Source organism: Theobroma cacao, chromosome 2 (assembly GCF_000208745.1).
Source record: "Theobroma cacao cultivar B97-61/B2 chromosome 2, Criollo_cocoa_genome_V2, whole genome shotgun sequence".
In the NCBI taxonomy this organism is placed as follows: domain Eukaryota; kingdom Viridiplantae; phylum Streptophyta; class Magnoliopsida; order Malvales; family Malvaceae; genus Theobroma; species Theobroma cacao.
Genome location: NC_030851.1, coordinates 33599273 through 33618898, shown reverse-complemented (window position 1 = coordinate 33618898; position 19626 = coordinate 33599273). Strand labels below are relative to the sequence as shown.

Genomic DNA, 19626 nt, shown 5'->3' with positions numbered 1-19626 from the left:
CTCAGTAATCATGGTGACTATCAATAAAATTTATATTATCTTTTAAAGAAAAAAATTAAAATAAAATATATAATATAGAAAATTATATTAAGAAATGAAAACAAAATATATAAGATTATAATAAAAAATAAAAATAAAATATATGATATTGAAAGCATATTTAAGAGATGATATTATATGAAATTAACAACAAAAAATACAAGTATATTAAACTTGTATTTTAATAAATAGAGGTAATTCTGAAAATTAACATTATATTTCTAGTAAAGTACTTGTAAATCAAACGCTGCAATATTATCTTCCTTGCATTTTAATCATTACTTTGCTTATACACCAAACACTGCAACGTTATCTTTCTTGCAATCACATTAGTTGCAATCACATTACATTGGCAAGTACCAAACACCATATTTATGGTTTTAAACAAGTTTCTCGGCTGTGGAATGCCAAGTACACAAAAACTTTGTTGCAATTTGGCTTTGTTCAATCAAAGTCCGATTATTCTTTATTCATTAAAAGGACTAATGATAGTAATTTTATGGTACTTTTAGTCTATGTGGATGAAATTTTGATTACAAGTACTTTAGTACAAGTTGAGAATGACGTAAAATAGTTTTTACAATCTAAATTCAAGCTAAAAGATCTTGGTGTTCCTAAGTACTTTTTTGGGATAGAGGTTGCTAGATAAAAAAAAAAAAGAATTTTATTATGTTAAAGAAAGTATGTAGTAGATTTAATTGAAGAATATGGTCTATTGGAGCAAAGCCTACATCTACTCCAATGGATTATGATCAAAAGATTATTGTTGCTACTGATAAAGGTTTGCTAGTAGATAGTTCCAAGTATAGACAATTGATTGGGAAATTGTTGTGTTTGACGTTTACTAGACCAAATATCATGTATGGGGTACAAGTGCTGTAAGTGTTTATGAACAGACCTGGAAATATTCATTTGCATGCAGTATATAGAACTTTGAAATATTTGAAAGGCTCTCTTGGTCAAGGAATATTATTGTCTTCTTTATCAGTCTTACAACTTTGAGCTTATTGTAACAGTGGCTGGGTTGGTTGTTTATCAACAAGAAGATTTGTCACGGGTTATTAATGATTTTTTAATAAGCTAGAAGTTGAAGAAGCAAAGTGTTGTCACTAAAAGTTCTACTGAGGCTGAATATAGAGCCATGTCAACTACTGCTTGTGAGATAATATGGTTGGTGTATCTTTTGCAACACTTTGGATTTCATCATTCCAATGTTGTCAAGCTTAAATGTGATAATCAATCAGTTTTAAGTATGAGCAAAAATCCAGTTTTCCATGAACGTATGAAGCACATTGAAGTTGATTGTCATTTTATTTGAGAGAAAAGTGCTTGTAGAAATTATACAACCTATGTATGTAAATACAATTTCTCAAATGGCAGATTTATTTACAAAAGCATTGCTGCCAAAGTGGTTCCAGTCACTTCTCAACAAGATAAGCATTCTTGATATCCATGCTCCTCTCAAGGGGGGTGTCAGAGCATGTGGTTAAATTAAATAGTTACTTTAGTTACTTTACCATTGTTAGTTTACTATTGTTTAGTTAGTTAACCACTTATATATAAACTTTTTGATTGTATTCATTTGTTAAGTGTAATAAAATACAAAATCAGTTTTTTCCAAAGGCTTTTTCTCTTTGTTTCCAAAATGCTCTTCTTTTCTTCTCGTATTGTAGGTTCTTGATACACAGTAAACTTACATAACATATTGAAGAAAATAGAAAGCCTTTTCACCCAAATAGCTATAGCAAAGTAGTCATATCAGCCACCCTTGAAAGATAGAAAACATGAAAATTAACTGCACAGAAGTCCACCATTTCGCATACACAAGGCTATCCCCATCCTCATTGCCCTATTATCACAGAACCACTTTGTACAACGTCAATTCCCCTCAACGTAAACCAAAACCCGAGCTTGGAATTCCTTGACTTTGCAACCCAACCACTCACCAAACCAATATAGTGTATCGCCCTTTCAATATCCCCGATTATCCACTTCTACAAAAGTAAAAAAATTACGAAAAAACGTCAATATTAGGTTTTAAGAATTATTTTTTTAAGAAAATTGCTCTTTGATCTCATTTTAGTTCAAAGAATGAGATCGATTATGTTCATTCAAGACTAAGTCATCAAGAGTCTTGAAGTATATTTGTTGAAGAAAAGAAATAAAGAACTATTATTTCATTTTATTGTAAAATCCAAAGATTATACTTCCACATTTGATTAAATTAAAATTGTTATTTGTTTATGAATTTTTGATATGAAATTTATGTGTACACTAAAAATAGGATGATGCTAATTGAGATTATCAAATGTTTAACCTTAGCTTTTCAAAAAAAAAATGGTTAACCCTAATTTATAATCTTTTATTATTTTTGATATTATATACTAAATCAAAAGTGTTATATATTACTAATCAATGGAGAAGAATAAAAAGATTTAGCGATCATGGAGCTAAATACTTAAAAAGGAAGTCGGTCGGAAACATATTCACTCCATGTTCTTTACATTGACCATGGCTTTTGTTTAAAATGGCAACATCATTTCTAAAATCATTATGAAAGGTATTCATGGGAAAGAAACATTGTGAATTGGGAAATAAGTATTAAAACACTAAATTATGGGCCCAGTAAAATTTGAATAATATGGGCTCAGGACCGTGAAAATGCCCAATGGACCCAATCGTTAATGTACGACAAATCCGTAACGTGGATCCATGGATCTTCCGAATCCGATCCAAATCAGTCCAGATTCAAGAAGAACTGAAGGGATCCGGTCCATGGAGTGAAAAGAAGGAATGTGGTTAGACAGTGAAATCGGCAGTGCCGCTTCGCTTTGGGAATTTGAAAACATTGGGGTTCTAGGGTTTTGTACTCATTAGGTCATTATCAACTCCCAACAGAATTAGGGTTTTAAATTTATAAATCCCCAAAACCCGTAAGTTATTTCACAATGTAAGTTTAAATTTCTTCTCTTGCTTTTACTGTAAAATTTTAGCTTCTGGTCTTTCTTTTTTTTTTTTATTTATAAAATGCATGACATTGCAGGGGAGTTGTTAAGTTGGAAATTCGCTGCCCTCAAACCGTTAATGGAATCGGTCTTGATCCCGACCCGGATTGGAGTTTCGATGCTTTGTTACCAGAGATCGATTCCTTGGAAAAGAAGCTCAATGTCTCTTCTTCAGTTCCTTTGCCTTTTACAAAAACAAAATCAAGGTATTTTTTTCATTTTTTGTCTCGTCGTAGTTTCTGTTTTTGTGTCAGTAGAATTAAGCAAATTTTCTTTTTTCTTTTTTATTTTAAATATATGAAAAAGAGAATTTTATGCGGAAAATGGCATCAAGAGGAGCCCAAATGCATTTGTAATGAGAATATCTGATGAGGAGTTTGAGGATAGTGAAGGTGAGGCTGAGGAGGTTCATGATCGAGGGTTAGTGAAAGCTACACGATTTAACTGCGATGAATTTTATTTGAGGTATGGGATTATACCAGCCAATTTGTTTAACTTTACTAAATATGAAATTTTTTATTTGAATGTATGGTCAAGGAGATGAACTTTCACAATTTCCTCGTAAACTGTTAACTTTCTGTGGCAGTGATGATGATTCTGACAATGAATCGTCTCTTCAAGTACAAACCTACTTCATGAATGAGGTGGGATTGGTGGAGAGTGCTTTAGTTGAGTTAACCCATGAGCATCAACTTGGAGTTAGGGTGTGTTGGATTAGCTCAAGTTGAAGAGTGCTTTTGCATTGTTTTCTTTTTGAACTTGATCTTTTTTTTCCTTCTTTTTTGGTTTGTTATCATTTTTTATGGATTATGGTGTAGCATTGGAATGGACTTAATTACAGGAGGAAATTAGGAGCAAAATCTCGTCATTAGAGACAGATTTCATGAATGAGAGCGAAAAGTCTTCCTCTGCACATGTGAAAGTTGACAAATATAGAGAAGCAAGGCGGGAAGTGGAGAGGAAATTTGATGTTCAGTATCAACGCAGACTGTAAGTAGGCATCTCCTGGTTCACCTTGTTATTCACTCCAATACTGTTCAGTTTTGGAAAGTATTGTTTCAAGAATTGGATCTTTTTCTCTATCACCCCTCTCCCCACTCTTTTTCCCCTTTTTCCTTGTACCTTTGTCTTTGTTAGTCAGGAGTGGATCAAATCTCTTGATGCGGTTTGACACTCCATTATAGACATGCTAACTGAAATCTGGCCAAACATTATCCTCATTTTTAAGAACTACTACTATATCTGATTGTTAAAAGTAATTGAGAATGACTGGTAAGGTGGAATCCATTTTGGATTAGAATATAATGGATGAATTTGTTAAAGCTTTAAAGGGCTTCCAAGACCATGTATTGGTGCTTGCTATTTTGGAAAGAATTTTTATTAAAATTCATCAAATTACTGCAGTGCAGAAGCACTTGATAATCACTTGACTGCTGTCCAGCGGGACCATGAACTCAAATCACAAATAGCAGAAAGGAGAATACGAAGTGATGCAGCACATGAAGAGGCCAAGAGAAGGGAAAAGGCACTTCAAGAAGAAAGACTACGCCAAGAAAAGGCCAAAGCTGAGGCAGAGGTTTGTTTACACAGCCCCTCAATGTGGTATTAATAGACCTGCGGTATATGTGGCACTGCACCTTTTGGTATCTTTTGTTCATCCAACTAGAAGTATTATGTTGTGCATTCTTTGGTTCATGAACTACCTGGGCTTTCTGTACGTAGCTGAAGTTCTCTTTTGCTAGGTTGTCATGCATGTAACTATAGTTTTAAGAAAACTTGTTTGATTGAACTTAAAGGACTTGGCTATTACTAGAGTTCAAGCTATGCTGCTGGTCATGTTGCTTGTATTTTAGTACTCTTTGAACTTCCTTTATATGAGTGCTGTGCTTCATTGTAGTGGCATATAAAAGACAACAAACTAGTACAAAGTTACATGGTTCAGTTCATTGACATACATCCATAGAGGGACGGATTTAGAGAAAAGGATAATACATTAACCTTTCATAGTCTCTTAAATCTTGAGCATCACCAGACCCCTGTAATTTGATCAAAGAACATAAGTATAATAAAAGTATGATAATTGGGCTGGTTAGTACTGCAAAGACTCTGCCTCATACCCCTAGGTTTTTGATTAGAATTCATACAACTCGGTGGGACTCATTACTTTGCTCATTCTCCATTGAAAGCCTTTATTGTTTACCATTGGGCATGAGAGAATAAAATTAGAGATGTTCTCCAATATTCGTTTATTGAGCTTTAAATAATTTGGTTATTGCCAGAGTTCAAACTAATTTTCTTGTTATTTTTCTATTTTTTTTTCTGTTTGTGGGTTCTGGTGCTCTTATTATGCTTCCTGATAGTCGATCTCTGCTCCATTTATGAAGCCCTTTTTAAAGATTATAACTTTGAAAAAAGAAGAAATCTTAATTTTATTTTTCTAACGACTATATTTTTCCACTACTTTAATCCTTTTACCAGTTACTTCTAGTATTTTAGGGTTTTGATTTGGAAGATATTCTGTTTATGATTTAGATATTTATGTGTTAGATGCAGGCTAAACTTAAAGCTGAGGAAGCCAAAAGAGTTGCTTTGGAAGCTGAGAGGAGAGCAGCAAAAGAAGCAGCAGAAAGGGAAGCAGATAAAGCCTCAAAAGCTAATACTTCTGAAGTGTCACAAACAGAAGCTTTAGGAGGCCCAACGGCAACTAGTTCAGTAGTTTTAAATGCTCAGCCCAAGGGCTCTGATGCTGATAAAACAATGAAGTCATATTCAGCAGGTATATTCTTATCCAATATGAAGGAATTTTAAGTTTTAAAAACACTCACATGCATATTTGTGTAGAATGTACATACATAGCCCTAAATCTAAACCCTAAACCCTAACATTTTAACACTAATCTCATTTTCAACTGTCAATTATGGCAGGTAACATGCTCAGGGCTGCAGAGAGTGCTTTAAATCTAGAGAGGGAAAGACTACAAAAGTTAAAAGAGTTGGATGAAAGAAACCAATCACTGAGATCAAGCTCAAATGAGGTATTTCTTCAGTCTATATTGAGCTGCATATATTTACCTTTAAGATATACATTCAAATTATATGTTGTGAGATAAATATCAGAATGTGCCCCTACTAGAGAAAAGTAATGTTTCTTTACTTCTCAAAAGAAGAAACATAAATTACAAAATAAAGAGGATGGTCCTTATTGTAGAAATGTGGTTTATATTAGTGGAAATTGTTTTAGCTTCCTTACCATCTTTTCTCCATTTGTATGTAGTATTTGGTAACCTCTTTCAGCACAGAAAATTTTTTTTCCGTGTGTTGATTTGTTTGTATGTGTCAGTCAGTTGGTTATGTACTCTTGTTTGTTTTTAGGATTTTGGCAGCACTGAAAGGCATATTGCGAGGTTGATAAGACAAATAAGGGGTACAAAAGACAATGTCAGGTGAGCTGGATGTGTTCTTTTATTTAGTAGGTAGTCTTAGTCAATTTTTGTTACAATTTTCTGCATTGTGGCTGATGTTCACTGCAATTATACTTGAATTTCAGTTTCTAAAGTTTCATGATGCTGTTAGATTGATAAGCCTACATGTAAACCATCTTTTGCAGAACAAAAGCCACTGAGCTTATAAAGATTTTCAACAATCCTCGTTGCCCTCAGACCATCAGCATTGCATCTTTTGCTAAGAAGGTAATCAGATTCAGCCCTAAAGGATGTGCCATTTTGTTTCTTTCTTTCTAAAGGATGTGCCATTTTCTTTCTTTGTTTCTTTATTTATTATCTTTTGTATTCTCATTATAGAAAAATGATTTTTACGTATTCCCTGGAAGGTGAAGTTAATAAAATATATAAAAAGTCTAATTAATAGAAAGGCAAACTAGGAAATCTGGTTTTGCATCAAAAGCAAAAGAACTTGTTACAATGAAGCCAAGTATGCATACCTTGAGAGAGTTCTCTATTCTCTAATGAAATGACAAAGTAATGTAGCCATTAACACATCTAACTACAATCTCTAAAATTCTTTATTTGACCATGTGATCTGTCTACAGTATATGCATATTTTTCTTATATATCTCAGAATTCAATTGGAGCAACTCACCATAATTCCTATGGGTCACCAATTTTAGTTCTTTAATGTTTGACTGCAATGCACAGTTATCGTGCTTTCAGCTTGTATTTTCTTTTTTTTTTTGGAAAAATCCCAATAGTTATGGACAAGCATTTGTGTTGTTGATACATCAGGCTGTTTCTCACTGTGAAAGCCTGGAAATGAAATGACAAGGTAATGTGGCCATGCATGCATCTAATTACAATCTCAAATATTCTTTATAGGACCATATAATCTGTCAATAGTACATGTATATGTTTCTCATATATCTCAGAAATCAATTGGAACCATAATTCCTATTGATCCACCAATTCTAGTTCTTTAATGTTTGATTGCAACACCTTGTATTTTGAAAAAATCCTAATGGTTATGAACATGCATTTCTATTGTTGATACCTCAGGTTGTTTCTCACTGTGAAAGCCCTGATAATGCTGCCTTTGCCTGTGGTCATGTCATTGTCCTTGTAACATCGCAGGTACATCTTTACAGGTTTATTTTCTTTTGGTTTGGGAGAGACAGGGGGGAAGAGGGGGGGGGGGGGGAAGGTGTTCGTGTGAAGGGAGCAAATGAATCATAATAACCATTATACAAGTCCTTTTTCCCTTCACAGGCCAACTTAGATATTGCAGTGTTGTCACATGAAGTTTATGACTAGGCATTTGCATGCTATAATTTTATCATCTCACATTAGAGTCACGAGGATTACATCTAGTCAATTACTTTTTCAGAAGTCTTGATTTCCTTCGTTGTGTAAATGTCTTTGGTGCATGACTGCTGTAGCAGTTAGGATGTAATGATGAACTTATGCCAAACTCTTAAACATGAATATCATATTTATCAGTTGGATTAGAAGTAGAAATGACTAGTGTTTAATTGTCAAATACGTAAATTCCAATACTTATGGTACATTAAATAGTTTTAATCTTGGTTTTGCAGGGGCTTTTCCTCTGATCTTAGAATCAGAAATTGTATTTTATCATTGACAGAGTGGCTTATAATATATGTCATCTTTTCTTTTTTATTGTCAGAATAATATACTTGTATTCTTGGGCTTATTTTAACTACTAATGCAAAATGATCCTTGTTCACCAGTTCCCACAAGCAATGGATCTTCTTGTTGCTGAACTACAAAGGGCTTGCATTTACACTGTCCCAAAGCATATATCATACTCAAAGGTAACTCATTTATCAACTTACATAAGGCATTTGTTATTCTTTTGCATTCCGATGTGGCATGCAATGGTTAGCTTAAAGTGTTCTTTGAGGTTCGTAAAATTGCATTAATAAAAAACTGGCCCTGAAACTCATCCTTGTTTCCCCGTGTTGACTGAGGATGATAGTTTAGGGAGAGAGCACTCCATCACTTGAAGTTATAAAATATATTAAGTGCTTGTTTGGCCTGGCTTTTTTTCAGCTTATCTACCTCTTAAAAGCAAAAGCCAGGCCAAATATAAATTTTGAAAAGCTCTTCACAAAAAAAACAGCTTTTTTTTAAAGAATAAAATTTTTAAAAAAAGAGCTTTAGGAAAAGCTCCTATGAGGAGCTTTTTCTTCTCTTTTTTTTTTAAATGTAAGAGAATTTTTATTTTTATTTTAAAAATATCTTTATCTATTAAAAATAATAACAATATTACCTTCACAAAAAAAGAAATACCTTTTATGATAATTTTAATCAAAATTATAACTTATAAAAAAGTACTTATAAAAAGAAATTTACTAAACAATTTCAGCTTAATTTTAAAAGCTATTATTTTTCATAAGAGCTTTATAATAGCTTTTAAGTTAGAAAAAAGCCAGGCCAAACAGGTTCTAAGAGTACTTTTTTTGGTCTTTATATAATTTCTGAACACCTCATAATAATTAAAGCAGCTTCACAAATTTAGACAATTTGATACACAATCTGCTTAAATTTAAAATGATCAGTCAAGTGTCGCATTTCTTGTTATACAAGCTACATCTCTCTTCTCTTTGATATGGTTTATGTTATTAGATTATTATTGTGCATATATGGTATTCACTTTTAATTTCAAAATCTTTTTGTTAGCTCAAATGATTAAAAAGAGTAGGGAAAGGATAATCAAACTTACGAATTTATAGAGGTTTGGTCCCTATGTCCTCTCCCTTAGCTTCCCTTGCCAAGGAGTTCAATCCACTATATCTTCAACTTTACAAATACCTTTTAAAGGGATAAATATAACCTTTATATTATCCACTCAAACCCAAGTCAATTTTCTAATCAAATCTCACAAATTCTCTTAAGGGTTTTCTCTCCCCGTACTTCAGAAAGTGAAATACACAATAACTGTTTTTGACAACTAAAAATGGCTCTACAAGGCTGAGTGTTTGCCAGATGAACACAATTTAGAACTTTGAAGAGGATGAGAAGTAATTGGATGCAATGAATTTGAAAGTTTGAGCTCTTAACACTTAGTGCACTTGATTTTCTTGAAGGGAATAAGTAATTGGCCTTTAAAGCTTGTTCTCATGTCATCAATAGTGTTGGGAGAGACCCTTTTTATACTTAGAAAAAGTTTGGAGACACCAGGCTGCATTTAATGAGAGAAATGTTGTTGCTCCTTAAAAGTCCCAATTGTTTCAGGAAGGAAATGACCCAAGGATCAATCCTTTTAGAGAAGGGATCGAACCCTTTGTACTTGGCCGAACTTCAAAGCACTTCTATTTTAAAGGAGATCATTCCCTTCAAAGAAAGGATCAATCCCTTCGTGCTTGTGAACACTCCAAGATGCTTCTTAAGCTATAGGCATTCAACGATCAAGCAACTCAAAGGTGGCACTATAAGGAAAAGTTAGATGCACTTCAAACTTTTAGGCCATGTATACATTAAAAAGCTCAAGGAAGACATATTCACCATTCAAGATCTTTTCCAAGAGGACAAATCAAACTTTTAATTAAAAGGACAAATATGTCAAAAAAAAGAATAGGCCATGATCAATTTTGACCTACGGTGAATTGATAAGCAACCATAAATTTATTCTACTTAAATCAAGTTTCCAACATAATATTTTTGAGTATTAAGGTCAAGCTAAATTAGTGATCATATAAGCAACAACTTTTGAAAGTGTTTATTTAATCTTTTGAGCTAACACTTTTGAAAGTGTTTTCATTTGTTAAAAATGTGGCTATGCATTTTTTGATAAGTGAAAATTCACTCAAATTGCTTGATTTCTTTTTTTTGAATTTGTTTGTGATAACTTACTTAAATCTTGTAAATGCTGCATTATTACTAATTTTTAATATTAGGGTAAAGTGCCCAAACCTTCCTAAATTTTGACTATAATTCAATCTGAGTCCACTAGTATTGGAAATGGACATTTCACCCCAGAACTCTTAATGCTGTTAACAGACTTTATAAAAAGACTAAAATGCCCATCAAATAAAAACACCTGGGCCGGAACCACAGCAGGTTTTTGGTTTTAGTTTCTCTTTCTTCTCCCTCTAAAATTGTTTGTTCTCCTTGAACTCTTTCTCTCTAAATCCGTTTCTTCTTTTTGAAAGTCTATATTTTTTATCCCCTCTCATGGCATTTCCTTTCCTTTCCTTTCCCTTCCCTTCCCTTCTCCTTGGTTGAAGGCCTGACAGCTTTAGCCAACTTCTCCTTAGCCAATTTTTCTTGTTTTTCCTCAAAAAATTAAATTGAAAAATTATACGTAACAAGAAGTCTAGAACAGTCCAATAAGGTTAGTCTTGGAATATCCTTCCAGAAATCTCTTACAATTTCATCTTCACCCTGCAGAAAATGCTTTCTCTTTTATCCCAAATAGCTATTGGAATCTGCTAAGGACAGTGATGGTGTTTACTGCTGGTAACGTTTATGAACTTGAGCTGCTAAGGACAGGGAGTTGGATAGCAGTGGTTTTTGTTTGGTTGTACGGGAAATGGAAATCTGGTTGTGGCTGGATGACTCTATGGCCTCTGAGATGTTTTTGACCCACCTCAAGAGCTTGTAGATGCAACTTTTTTTTTTTGTTTTCTTGGCACTGGTAGGGTCATGTCCTAAAGGGGTTGGCTGCATATCTACCACAAAGGTAGAGTTTTCTACTTTTTTCAGTAGAAGTGAAAACAGATCTATTGCCTTCAAAGAAAAAAAAAAAAGCTATTGAAATCGGCAACAGCATAACAGATTGGCACCTACCCTCCCACATGTCACTCTCTAGCCACGTCCAAGACTAAAATAAATTTCTTCGATGCAATTAATTATCCACTTTTGAATTTGATTTGCAACTTGTGATTGTGAATTAAAGAGAACTTTTGTTTTGCTGGCTGGTTTTCTGTGAGGATGGGGATTGGTGCTGGTCGCCGAGTTGGTGGTCTTGCCGGAACGAATTAGTGGGTTAATTTTGTAAAGACTATAGACAGGTTTAAAAGAGCTGCTGCGAAAAGGCAGCACCTGGTGTTTTCTTTCTGTGTACAGATCTTTTTGTGTTTTCTGGTTGGGATCTGTTAAGAAAATTGTTCATGAAACTTGAAAAGTAGTGTTTTGAGGGGAGGGATTAGTGTTCTGAGAAATGGAGGTTTGGGGGTTTGACAGAGCAGAGCATTCATGGGTCATCGGGGGAGATGAACAGTAAATAGAGGGTAAAATGGGTATCAAATTAATGCCACGTCATTAGATAAGCGAAAAATTAACAGTGGACTAACGGCAAGACCTATGTGTCTGATGATATATAAACTTTTGGGATGGGTTGTCCATTTCCAATACTAATGGAGTCAAATTGAATTATGATCAAAACTTAAGGGGGTTTGGGTATTTTACCCTTAATATTATTGTTTTGTATATCTATTACATGATTTGGGTTTATAGATCAATCCAGTTAAACATTTACACTGTTGACCTTATTATGTTTGTTTGGCTGAACTTTTAGGTTTAAGGTCTTTTTGGTTTTAAGCCTCCATTTAAAAAAGAAAAATACCTAAGGTCTTGTGCTGTGCTCTTCTCTGAAAAGTTAAAATATAGATAAATGAATTGTCTCTGGTGTGTCTCTCCTCTGTTCTTTTGTTGTATGGATTCTAAGTAGTAATTTGCTATTTCAGTCGGCATTTGAATCGAAAGTGGCATACTGGAAGGCTATAGGATACCGAGAAGACGATGGGAAGATTGAAAGTACGAAGGATTATTTGAAACGGTTGGAATCTTACATGAAGCTGTACGGGGCACTGGTTCAGGTATGTGGATGCTCGTCCTCTCTACTTGTAGTAAGTCATTAACAAGGAATCAGCTAACCCAGAGTTATTATTATTGGCAGACTGAGGTTGCAGGTGGCCAAAATGTTCATGGGCTTAAGGAAGGTTGGGCATGGCTTGCTAGGTTCCTAAATGCACTCCCTGCCAATATTTATACTGCTGTGGCTTTGAATGCATTTCTGCAAGTAAGTTGATGCAATTCTCAATTTAGTTTTGCCATCGTACCATCAATCACTGAAATTGGAACATGTAGGAAAAAGTTTTGAAAATTGGATTAATTCTTGTTTGGCCATCCAAATTAAAGAACCTAAATGGTTTCTGAAAGGGACAAAAATTCAGCATTCTAAACTTTTAAACTATTACAGAGTTTGCTTGGTTAGTGGAGACATAATTTCCATTGGGTTAATAATAGATCTGGGGTTTTAAAGATGGCAGGCTTTGCTCTCTTCAGAAAATACAAATCTCAGTTCATGAAGTTGCTGAATATCATCTCCGAGAACTTTCTAAATGCCTTGAGAGCCCAACAAGATCCAGAGCTGAGGCCTATTATGGCCGAGATTCAGTCTTACTTGGAAGATAAGAAATTCCTTCAAGAACCAGAGGGAAGGGCTTTGCAAGGTTCTTTGTTATCAAGTGTCATGGTGCCTGACTCAGATTACCAAGAGTCGTATCATCAACCAAACAGATATTTCTACTAAATGATTGAAGCGAGAAATATTTTCTTGCACTTCTTGTGTTAAGAGTAGGGCAAAAACGCCTTATGAGAAAGAGGAAGCGCCCCACGGTGGTTTTGTGATGTTTATATTATTATGTACTCTGGAGTAGGAAATGGTTCAGATGTGGATTTACATTAGCCCTTAAAAGGCTTGAACCAAGTTACTCTGCTCATCCGAAGGCCAAAATTACAGAAGGTTACCTTTACAAATGTGATTGAAAAAATGGATGGAAAGTGTTACCAGTCGCCCATCATATTGAAGAGTAAGTCTAAAAAAGGTTTTAATGTTTAATGACTTTCTAGAGAGATATTATTCAGTTCACATCCACAAAAGTATCCCTGATTTGGGAAAGACGCAAGCCAAGAAGCAAAATGAAAAAAAAAAAAATCAAAACAATCACAAACAATTAAAAAGAAAAAAGAATAACAAGGATCCGAGTCTATTCAACCAGTGATTCGACCAAGGTTTATTGGTTCATCAGTTGCTTTGACAGGGCAAAATTCTCATCCTAGTCTAGACCCCATTTCGAAAGTATTAACAAATTGGAGAGCTTCAATGTAGCAAGAGTCATCCACTGGCCGTGTCCCCTTCTCAGCTTTCAGTTGTTTTAATCTCTATGAGGCGAGCGGCGCAGAGTTCAGCTAGTGATTGCAACTACATTCCCCAACCCAAAGGGACGCATCAGGTGTAAACATAGGCCTCCCCTCTACGTATTACAATTGCTTCTTAAGTGGTAAAGCTCATGCACGATAAACGGAAATATTTTTCTCAGGCTATAACCAATGGCTAACCTTTCCGTGCTTTTGGAAGTTGACTCTGATTCAGCTGTCGCCAAACCGAAAAATGTGATTAGGGAGGCTGATCAATAAAGCCTGATTCGAGTTTGGATAGTGCTCCGACAGATGGGGCAGAGCTGGAGGTCTTCTCCACAGTCACAGCAAGTCTGTCAAATTGAAGGATTCAAAAGAGTTAAGGAAAAAGAAAATATAATGTCAATACTCCATATATTAGATTGCTCCTGGAAAGAACAATGGGAAATAGAGAAGGTAATTAACCTGATGTCCACAACCAAAGGCCATGTCCTTGGGATTACCAAGACAAATGGGGCAAACCTGTCAAGTGTGCGAAATGAATGGAAGGAAAGGGATTAGTACCTTATAACTACTTAACTAGTATAAAAATGATAGTGGTGGCAGGGCATCGAATGATAATGCTAGACAACGATGTGATTTCAACAGAATGGTTTGCATACCTGATGATCGTATAAGGAGCTTGAAGATGGGCCTGTGGTTGAGCTAGCTGAGGTATTATATCCAGAATAAGGAGGTGAATTGTGCTGAAAATTACTTGTGTGCGAATAAGAAGCATTCTGCTGAAAACTGCTTGAGCGCGAATAAGGAGATGCATTCTGCTGGAAACTGCTTGAGCGAGAATAAGACTTTGGGGTGTTGAAAGAAGAGGTGCCATAAAGAGGAGGGAGAGGAACTCTCTCCGAAGTATTCCCCATCCTTCTTCTGATTTATTAATAAAAGAAAACAAGTAGAAATTAATTATACATAAATAATTGCTAAGTAAGCAGTCAATAACAAATTTGATAACTACCCCAATAAGCCAAGCTCAATAGTTGCTTTGTATTGAGACGGTATTTCCATCAAAGCTGAAAGAGCAAATTCTGCCTGCTTTCTGGATGGATCCATATTCTTTGACATAATCTCTGTGAAGTTCACAAACTAGAAAGGAAAAAGAAAAGTGGCTTTTAACAACTAAGACCATTCAAAGACAGTAGCAAATTACAGTTTTCAACAATTACAAAAGACATCAAAAACTGCTCACCTGAAAATTGTCAAAAGCACGAGCAGGGATGTTATCATCAAACTCCCTCATCATGTCCCAAGGCCCGTCACCAACCCCAACCAGGACAATTGACAAGGGGAATTCACTGCAATCAAATGGCCATGTGAGGATATGGTGTTTAGCAACCTAAAACAAGTAGCAAGTTAATAAGAATTACCTTGCTTTTACAATTGCATCAATTGTCCTATTCTCTTGTGGGCTAAGCTGACCATGCTGTGTATCAACACTTCTCGTCACCTACAACATGCATAAGATCAAAGTTATCTTATTGACATTTCTTATTCCAATCATTATCAGAATGATCAGACTCACTTCAGCTTCAGAGAGGCAGAGACCCCCTATCAAATGGATGTGCCTTCTAGTGTTTTTTACTTCTGTAAATTATCTGAAGTGAGTTACCTTATGAAGACTGGCAGCAAAAGCAGCTTTTGATTGCAAATCTGTATATTCTATGGATCTTTTTTTCCCACTTTTATCTAATTGAATGCTTAGATAGTGCTGAAGTTAAATATCAGTGTTTCACTTCTTTGCTGGCATCATGTCTTAGACAACATAACAATTGTTGCTTATTCCTGACTTCATGTCATAGTGATAACATACAAGCTTTTCCTTTCCAATAAGTATCCATTACTCTCGAGAAAGTATTGTCAATAAAATATCTTCTAATTTAGTCAGGGCCTAATTTCATGTACTGCCCAAACCAATGATTAACATGATCTACCCTTGTAATGGGCAAATTTCATTACTCTGTTCAAGTTTCCACAGAATGTCTCAAAATTTTTTTCTAATTCCAAGATCTTAGTGAATACATTCATTATTGAGTCAGCAAAATTCCTTGTAATCTTCTTTCATATGCCATAAAAACTGAAGTGATCTATCTAAGTTCAGAGACTGCTGTAAATTACCTGTCCATCAGCAATTATCAGCAAAACATGGTATTGACCACCACTTTGCTCAACGATAGTCATGGCCATTTCAATGATGGGTGCAAAAGATGTTGGTCCTGCCATAAACAAACATAGAGATTTTGCTGTAAGAACCAATTGGTTCAACTTCAAGGTGCATATAACATGAACAAACCAAGGGATCAAACAAAATCAGGCACCTGCTAGTCGAAGTTGTGGGACAATTTCTCTGTACCGTGCAAGCACCTCCTCAAATCCATTGCAAAATCTTTCTTCTGGATAGAAACTGAAGACATCTTGATCATGTGTTGATGCTGAAAAATATGAAGTAAATATCATCTTCATAATCCAAATAGTGAACTTAATTGATGTAGAATAATAAGAAAACACTTTCAATGAACTTACCATCTCCAAATCCATAACAGGGAATTAAGTTATCCTCATCAAAAGCGGATAAGCTCTGTCCAATAATTGATATTGCTTGTTCATAGGGATTTTGACCATTCCCAATGTGATGCAAGCTACGGCGGTTGAATGACCTGGCACCTGGTTATGAATGCAAGTTAAGCATGGTGCATTGGAGGACACTTTAAAAAGTTATGGGCATCAGATGGGATTTATAAGTAACAAGTAATACCTGTCCATTCATTGCTCTTTGTGAAATCAATACCAACAATGAGGTTAGAGGACTCAAGGCCAGCTTGTGCAAGAGCAGCTGTAACCTGTGATCAGCAATTTTTTTGTCTGAACATGTCATAAACTTTATAATTTTGTGAAGCACAAAAAGTTGTCAACTGAAAAATAAATTTTTTGCAGCAAGGGTGAATTTCAGATGTGCAACTGAATGATTGAAGAATCCACATATAGGCAGAAGAATATAAAAGAAACTAGCAAAAAGCAACTTATACCACTGCCAATTTGTCAAAAGGGAGAAAGACAATACAGTGTTGTTGACAATTAAACTGAAAAACCACAAGCTGTCCTGTTGAAGTTCTTGTCAGGGACTCCAATTAACTTTCAACAGCCTATCCAGATACCTTTTATCATTTATACATGATTCATCTAGAGGCTCAAAATATTTTCAACTGCAATATATCTGACAGAAAAAAGCTGAGAGGAAAGTCTTGCTTTCCATCCAAATGTGTTTGACAATCGTGTTTTTTAGGCTGTAATGTCAAATGACAAGTGCTCGTATTTATCATTTTCATTCTGGATAAATATTCTTATTCATCATTAACAACAATCACACCCTTTCTCCATATGAACCAAAACAAAAACAGAGCAGATAAAATCTCACAACAGATGCAGCAGCAACAAGCTAACCTGGTCCAAAGTTTGGTAGTTATCAGCTATCCTTGAGTATTTCCTCTCCAAACTCTTATGCAGCTGAGGCGTTCGTGATCCATAATTATACGAGGGAGGTGGACCATATCGATGCTGTGGCGTATAATAAGAATTTTCTGGAGGATAAGCAGATTGTGGTGGGTGTACATAAGGACTCCATGCATCTGAACCAGCTGACCTGCTTGTTGGATACCTTCCTCCACTGGACTCCTTTGAGCTTTTGCCTCCCATAACCAATAAAATCTAACAAATCAAAAAGCTACTCCAAGAATTCACACAAACAGAAAGTATATCTCCTCCTGCAATCCAAATAAAGAGCAATTAAAAATCATCGCCAGCTGGTTCCTTTCATAGGAAAAAGATGGCTGCTACAATTGAATATGCTCAAAATCCTGCTGCTCAAATACCTAAAACCTGCTAAAATATCCTTGATCCTTGAATCAACAGTTGGCAAATGAACAAGGTGAAGCATATGAAAGGTTTTACAGGTCTAAAATCTAATTCTACAAAGTATATAAATGTTCCAGGCAAAAGAAATTTCCTTGGAAAATTACTGATATGAAATAAAGACTAACAAAATGAAGAAAGGCTGCTGGTACCGACCGGTTCAAAGGTTACAGACCATTGGAAAGTTCCTGCAAATTCTCTTTTTTTTTTTTATTTAAAAAAAGTTCCTAATACAAGTAGATTTGATAATTAAACACTTCAAGAAACATCAAGAAAAGACAATAGGAGAAGAATTATAGGTGGATCTTCCATAGATAAACACGCAAGAGATGACTACTGATAAGTATTCTATATTCATTAAATGAAAGAAAGTTTTGACCCAAGTTTCGTCAAAAATTAACAAAGTGATATATACAGGAATCATGTACATAACCTCACCAGCAAGAAAACCCCACAACTCGTCAACTGCCCTTCTTTTGTGTCACTTTTCCATTTCAATCAATGAATTCATTAATTAATTAGTTTAGTCTCTAAAATCATATCTATCTCTACGCCAAGCATATGCCACCAGAAAAGCTAGAATCCAGAGGCATCAGACCAATTTATTATTGCACAACGACCCTTCGATTCTGGGTCGTCGTCTGCATTGGTAAGTAAAAGATTTTTTTGAATAAAAATAATGAAAAAAAAATAGTTGAATAAACAATGATAAAATCTTCTACCTGTAGTTGTACCACTGGTGAACCAAAAAGTGTAACCTATCATGGCCTTTTCTTATAAAATCATCACACTCTATCTCACAGCACATTTTAACTTTGCTATTTGAGAACTCTGAATTTTAAATTCTGGGATTATTTCAAATAGAGTTTATGAAAAAAGCTAAAGAATTACCTCTCTGTGTATAGCTCGGAGTTGATCTATAAGTATGAAAGTTACAATTAGCTACAGAAATAGATGCTTTGAGCCGAAAATTTACGAGAAGATTTGCCTTTCACTATCATATCAATGGAGGCTTTTGGGTGTAATTGTGGAATGGGATGAAGGGTCAGCAAGGTTGGTGGGGGAGGGTGCGGCACATGGAACCACAAGTGTGAACGTGTCTTTTCCGAGTGCAATTGCAAGGAAAGTTCCATGCAGATGACTTTTGAGGTGGGGGAGTCAATGGATTTTTTGGAATCTTGTCGATTTAATTTGATCGTGATTTTATCTCAAAGATTGGACTGGATTTAGGGTGCGATGGTAACTTGAGATGAAAAGGTTGTCCCTACGTTGTTGGAAAACGACATATATTCTAAAGAGAGCGTAAAAACCGAGCTCTTCAATCATAAAAACCGAGCCTCCTCTGCCGGAAAGCATACAACATGACTTAAACCAAACATAAGATAAACACAACATACCTTGAGCTACTTGGTTGAGAGATGTTATTCCTCATTCTGATAACGGAAGCTTATGAGCATGAGAGGCTGCAAATCTTGATCTCCTTTTCTTTATATACATACAAACAAGGTATAGAAGCAAAAGATTTCAATTCACTTATCAACTCTGTTAGCTATAAGACAGGGTTTTAAGTTGCCTACATTTTCTCTTTTAACGCTGAGGCTTATTTCCAAATAGCATCAGATAATGCCACGTATCTTTTAGACTTTTATCTAATTTCAAATTTACAGATTTAATTTCAATTTTTTAAATTATGATAAAAAAAATTAAATTAAATCTGACTAAACAAACAAAGCATGGACTTTGTACATTGCTGGTCAACCGTTCCGCTAGCCCAATGACCATCTTGTCCAGTTATCCTACTGTCCTCGGAGCTACGACAACATGCATCCGCTGCTTTGATTTGTTACTTTATTTAAAGTGGTGCCCACTTGTCATATCCTTATCACGCCCAAAGTTATTTGTTTGTATTTAAGGAGTCCCATAAGAAAGTTTCTCCATAAAACCGAGTTTTTCCCCTGAAAGAAAGTAATTAACCTCCCCTCATTCTAACCAAAGTCTTTTCTCCCC

At 35.1% G+C, this 19626-nt stretch overlaps 2 protein-coding genes across 8 annotated transcripts; one reads left to right on the top strand and one right to left on the bottom strand.

Annotated features, from left to right (window-relative positions):
- LOC18609611 (protein GLE1) lies at positions 2827 to 13456 on the top strand. 3 transcript variants are annotated; one of them, XM_018115707.1, is made up of 15 exons: positions 2827 to 2989; positions 3083 to 3250; positions 3351 to 3509; positions 3631 to 3748; positions 3886 to 4034; positions 4449 to 4620; positions 5592 to 5820; positions 5969 to 6078; positions 6416 to 6486; positions 6651 to 6732; positions 7552 to 7626; positions 8244 to 8327; positions 12204 to 12335; positions 12416 to 12538; positions 12782 to 13456. In XM_018115707.1, coding segments are annotated over exons 1-15 (1944 nt in total). In that variant the 5' UTR covers positions 2827 to 2987; the 3' UTR covers positions 13052 to 13456. The 3 variants fall into 3 exon arrangements, with proteins under 3 accessions (XP_017971196.1, XP_017971197.1, XP_007044871.1); XM_018115708.1 differs by having other exon boundaries at positions 12719 to 13456; XM_007044809.2 differs by having other exon boundaries at positions 2828 to 2989; positions 5598 to 5820.
- Positions 13299 to 18722, bottom strand: LOC18609610 (E3 ubiquitin-protein ligase RGLG2). Of its 5 annotated transcripts, none has more exons than XM_018115711.1 (12): positions 18511 to 18722; positions 17152 to 17471; positions 16466 to 16550; positions 16234 to 16374; positions 16029 to 16142; positions 15829 to 15926; positions 15081 to 15160; positions 14903 to 15008; positions 14672 to 14799; positions 14322 to 14583; positions 14125 to 14181; positions 13299 to 14012 (listed from the first exon to the last, which is right to left on the bottom strand). In XM_018115711.1, exons 2-12 carry the CDS (start codon positions 17401 to 17403, stop codon positions 13932 to 13934), a joined length of 1404 nt encoding a protein of 467 aa, XP_017971200.1. In that variant the 5' UTR covers positions 17404 to 17471; positions 18511 to 18722; the 3' UTR covers positions 13299 to 13931. The 5 variants fall into 5 exon arrangements, with proteins under 5 accessions (XP_017971200.1, XP_007044869.1, XP_017971202.1 ...); XM_007044807.2 differs by having other exon boundaries at positions 18342 to 18516; XM_018115713.1 differs by lacking the exon at positions 18511 to 18722 and adding an exon at positions 18058 to 18129.

Coding starts and splice junctions, on each gene's coding strand:
- LOC18609610 (XM_018115711.1), bottom strand. CDS start 17,403: ATGGGAGGCAAAAGCTCAAAGGAGTCCAGTGGAGGAAGGTATCCAACA. Junction 14,584..14,671: donor ATTGAGCTTGGCTTATTGGG/GTAGTTATCAAA, acceptor TTAATAAATCAG/AAGAAGGATGGGGAATACTT. Junction 14,182..14,321: donor GCTCCTTATACGATCATCAG/GTATGCAAACCA, acceptor CACACTTGACAG/GTTTGCCCCATTTGTCTTGG.
- LOC18609611 (XM_018115707.1), top strand. Junction 6,079..6,415: donor TGAGATCAAGCTCAAATGAG/GTATTTCTTCAG, acceptor GTTTGTTTTTAG/GATTTTGGCAGCACTGAAAG. Junction 6,733..7,551: donor TTGCATCTTTTGCTAAGAAG/GTAATCAGATTC, acceptor TTGATACCTCAG/GTTGTTTCTCACTGTGAAAG.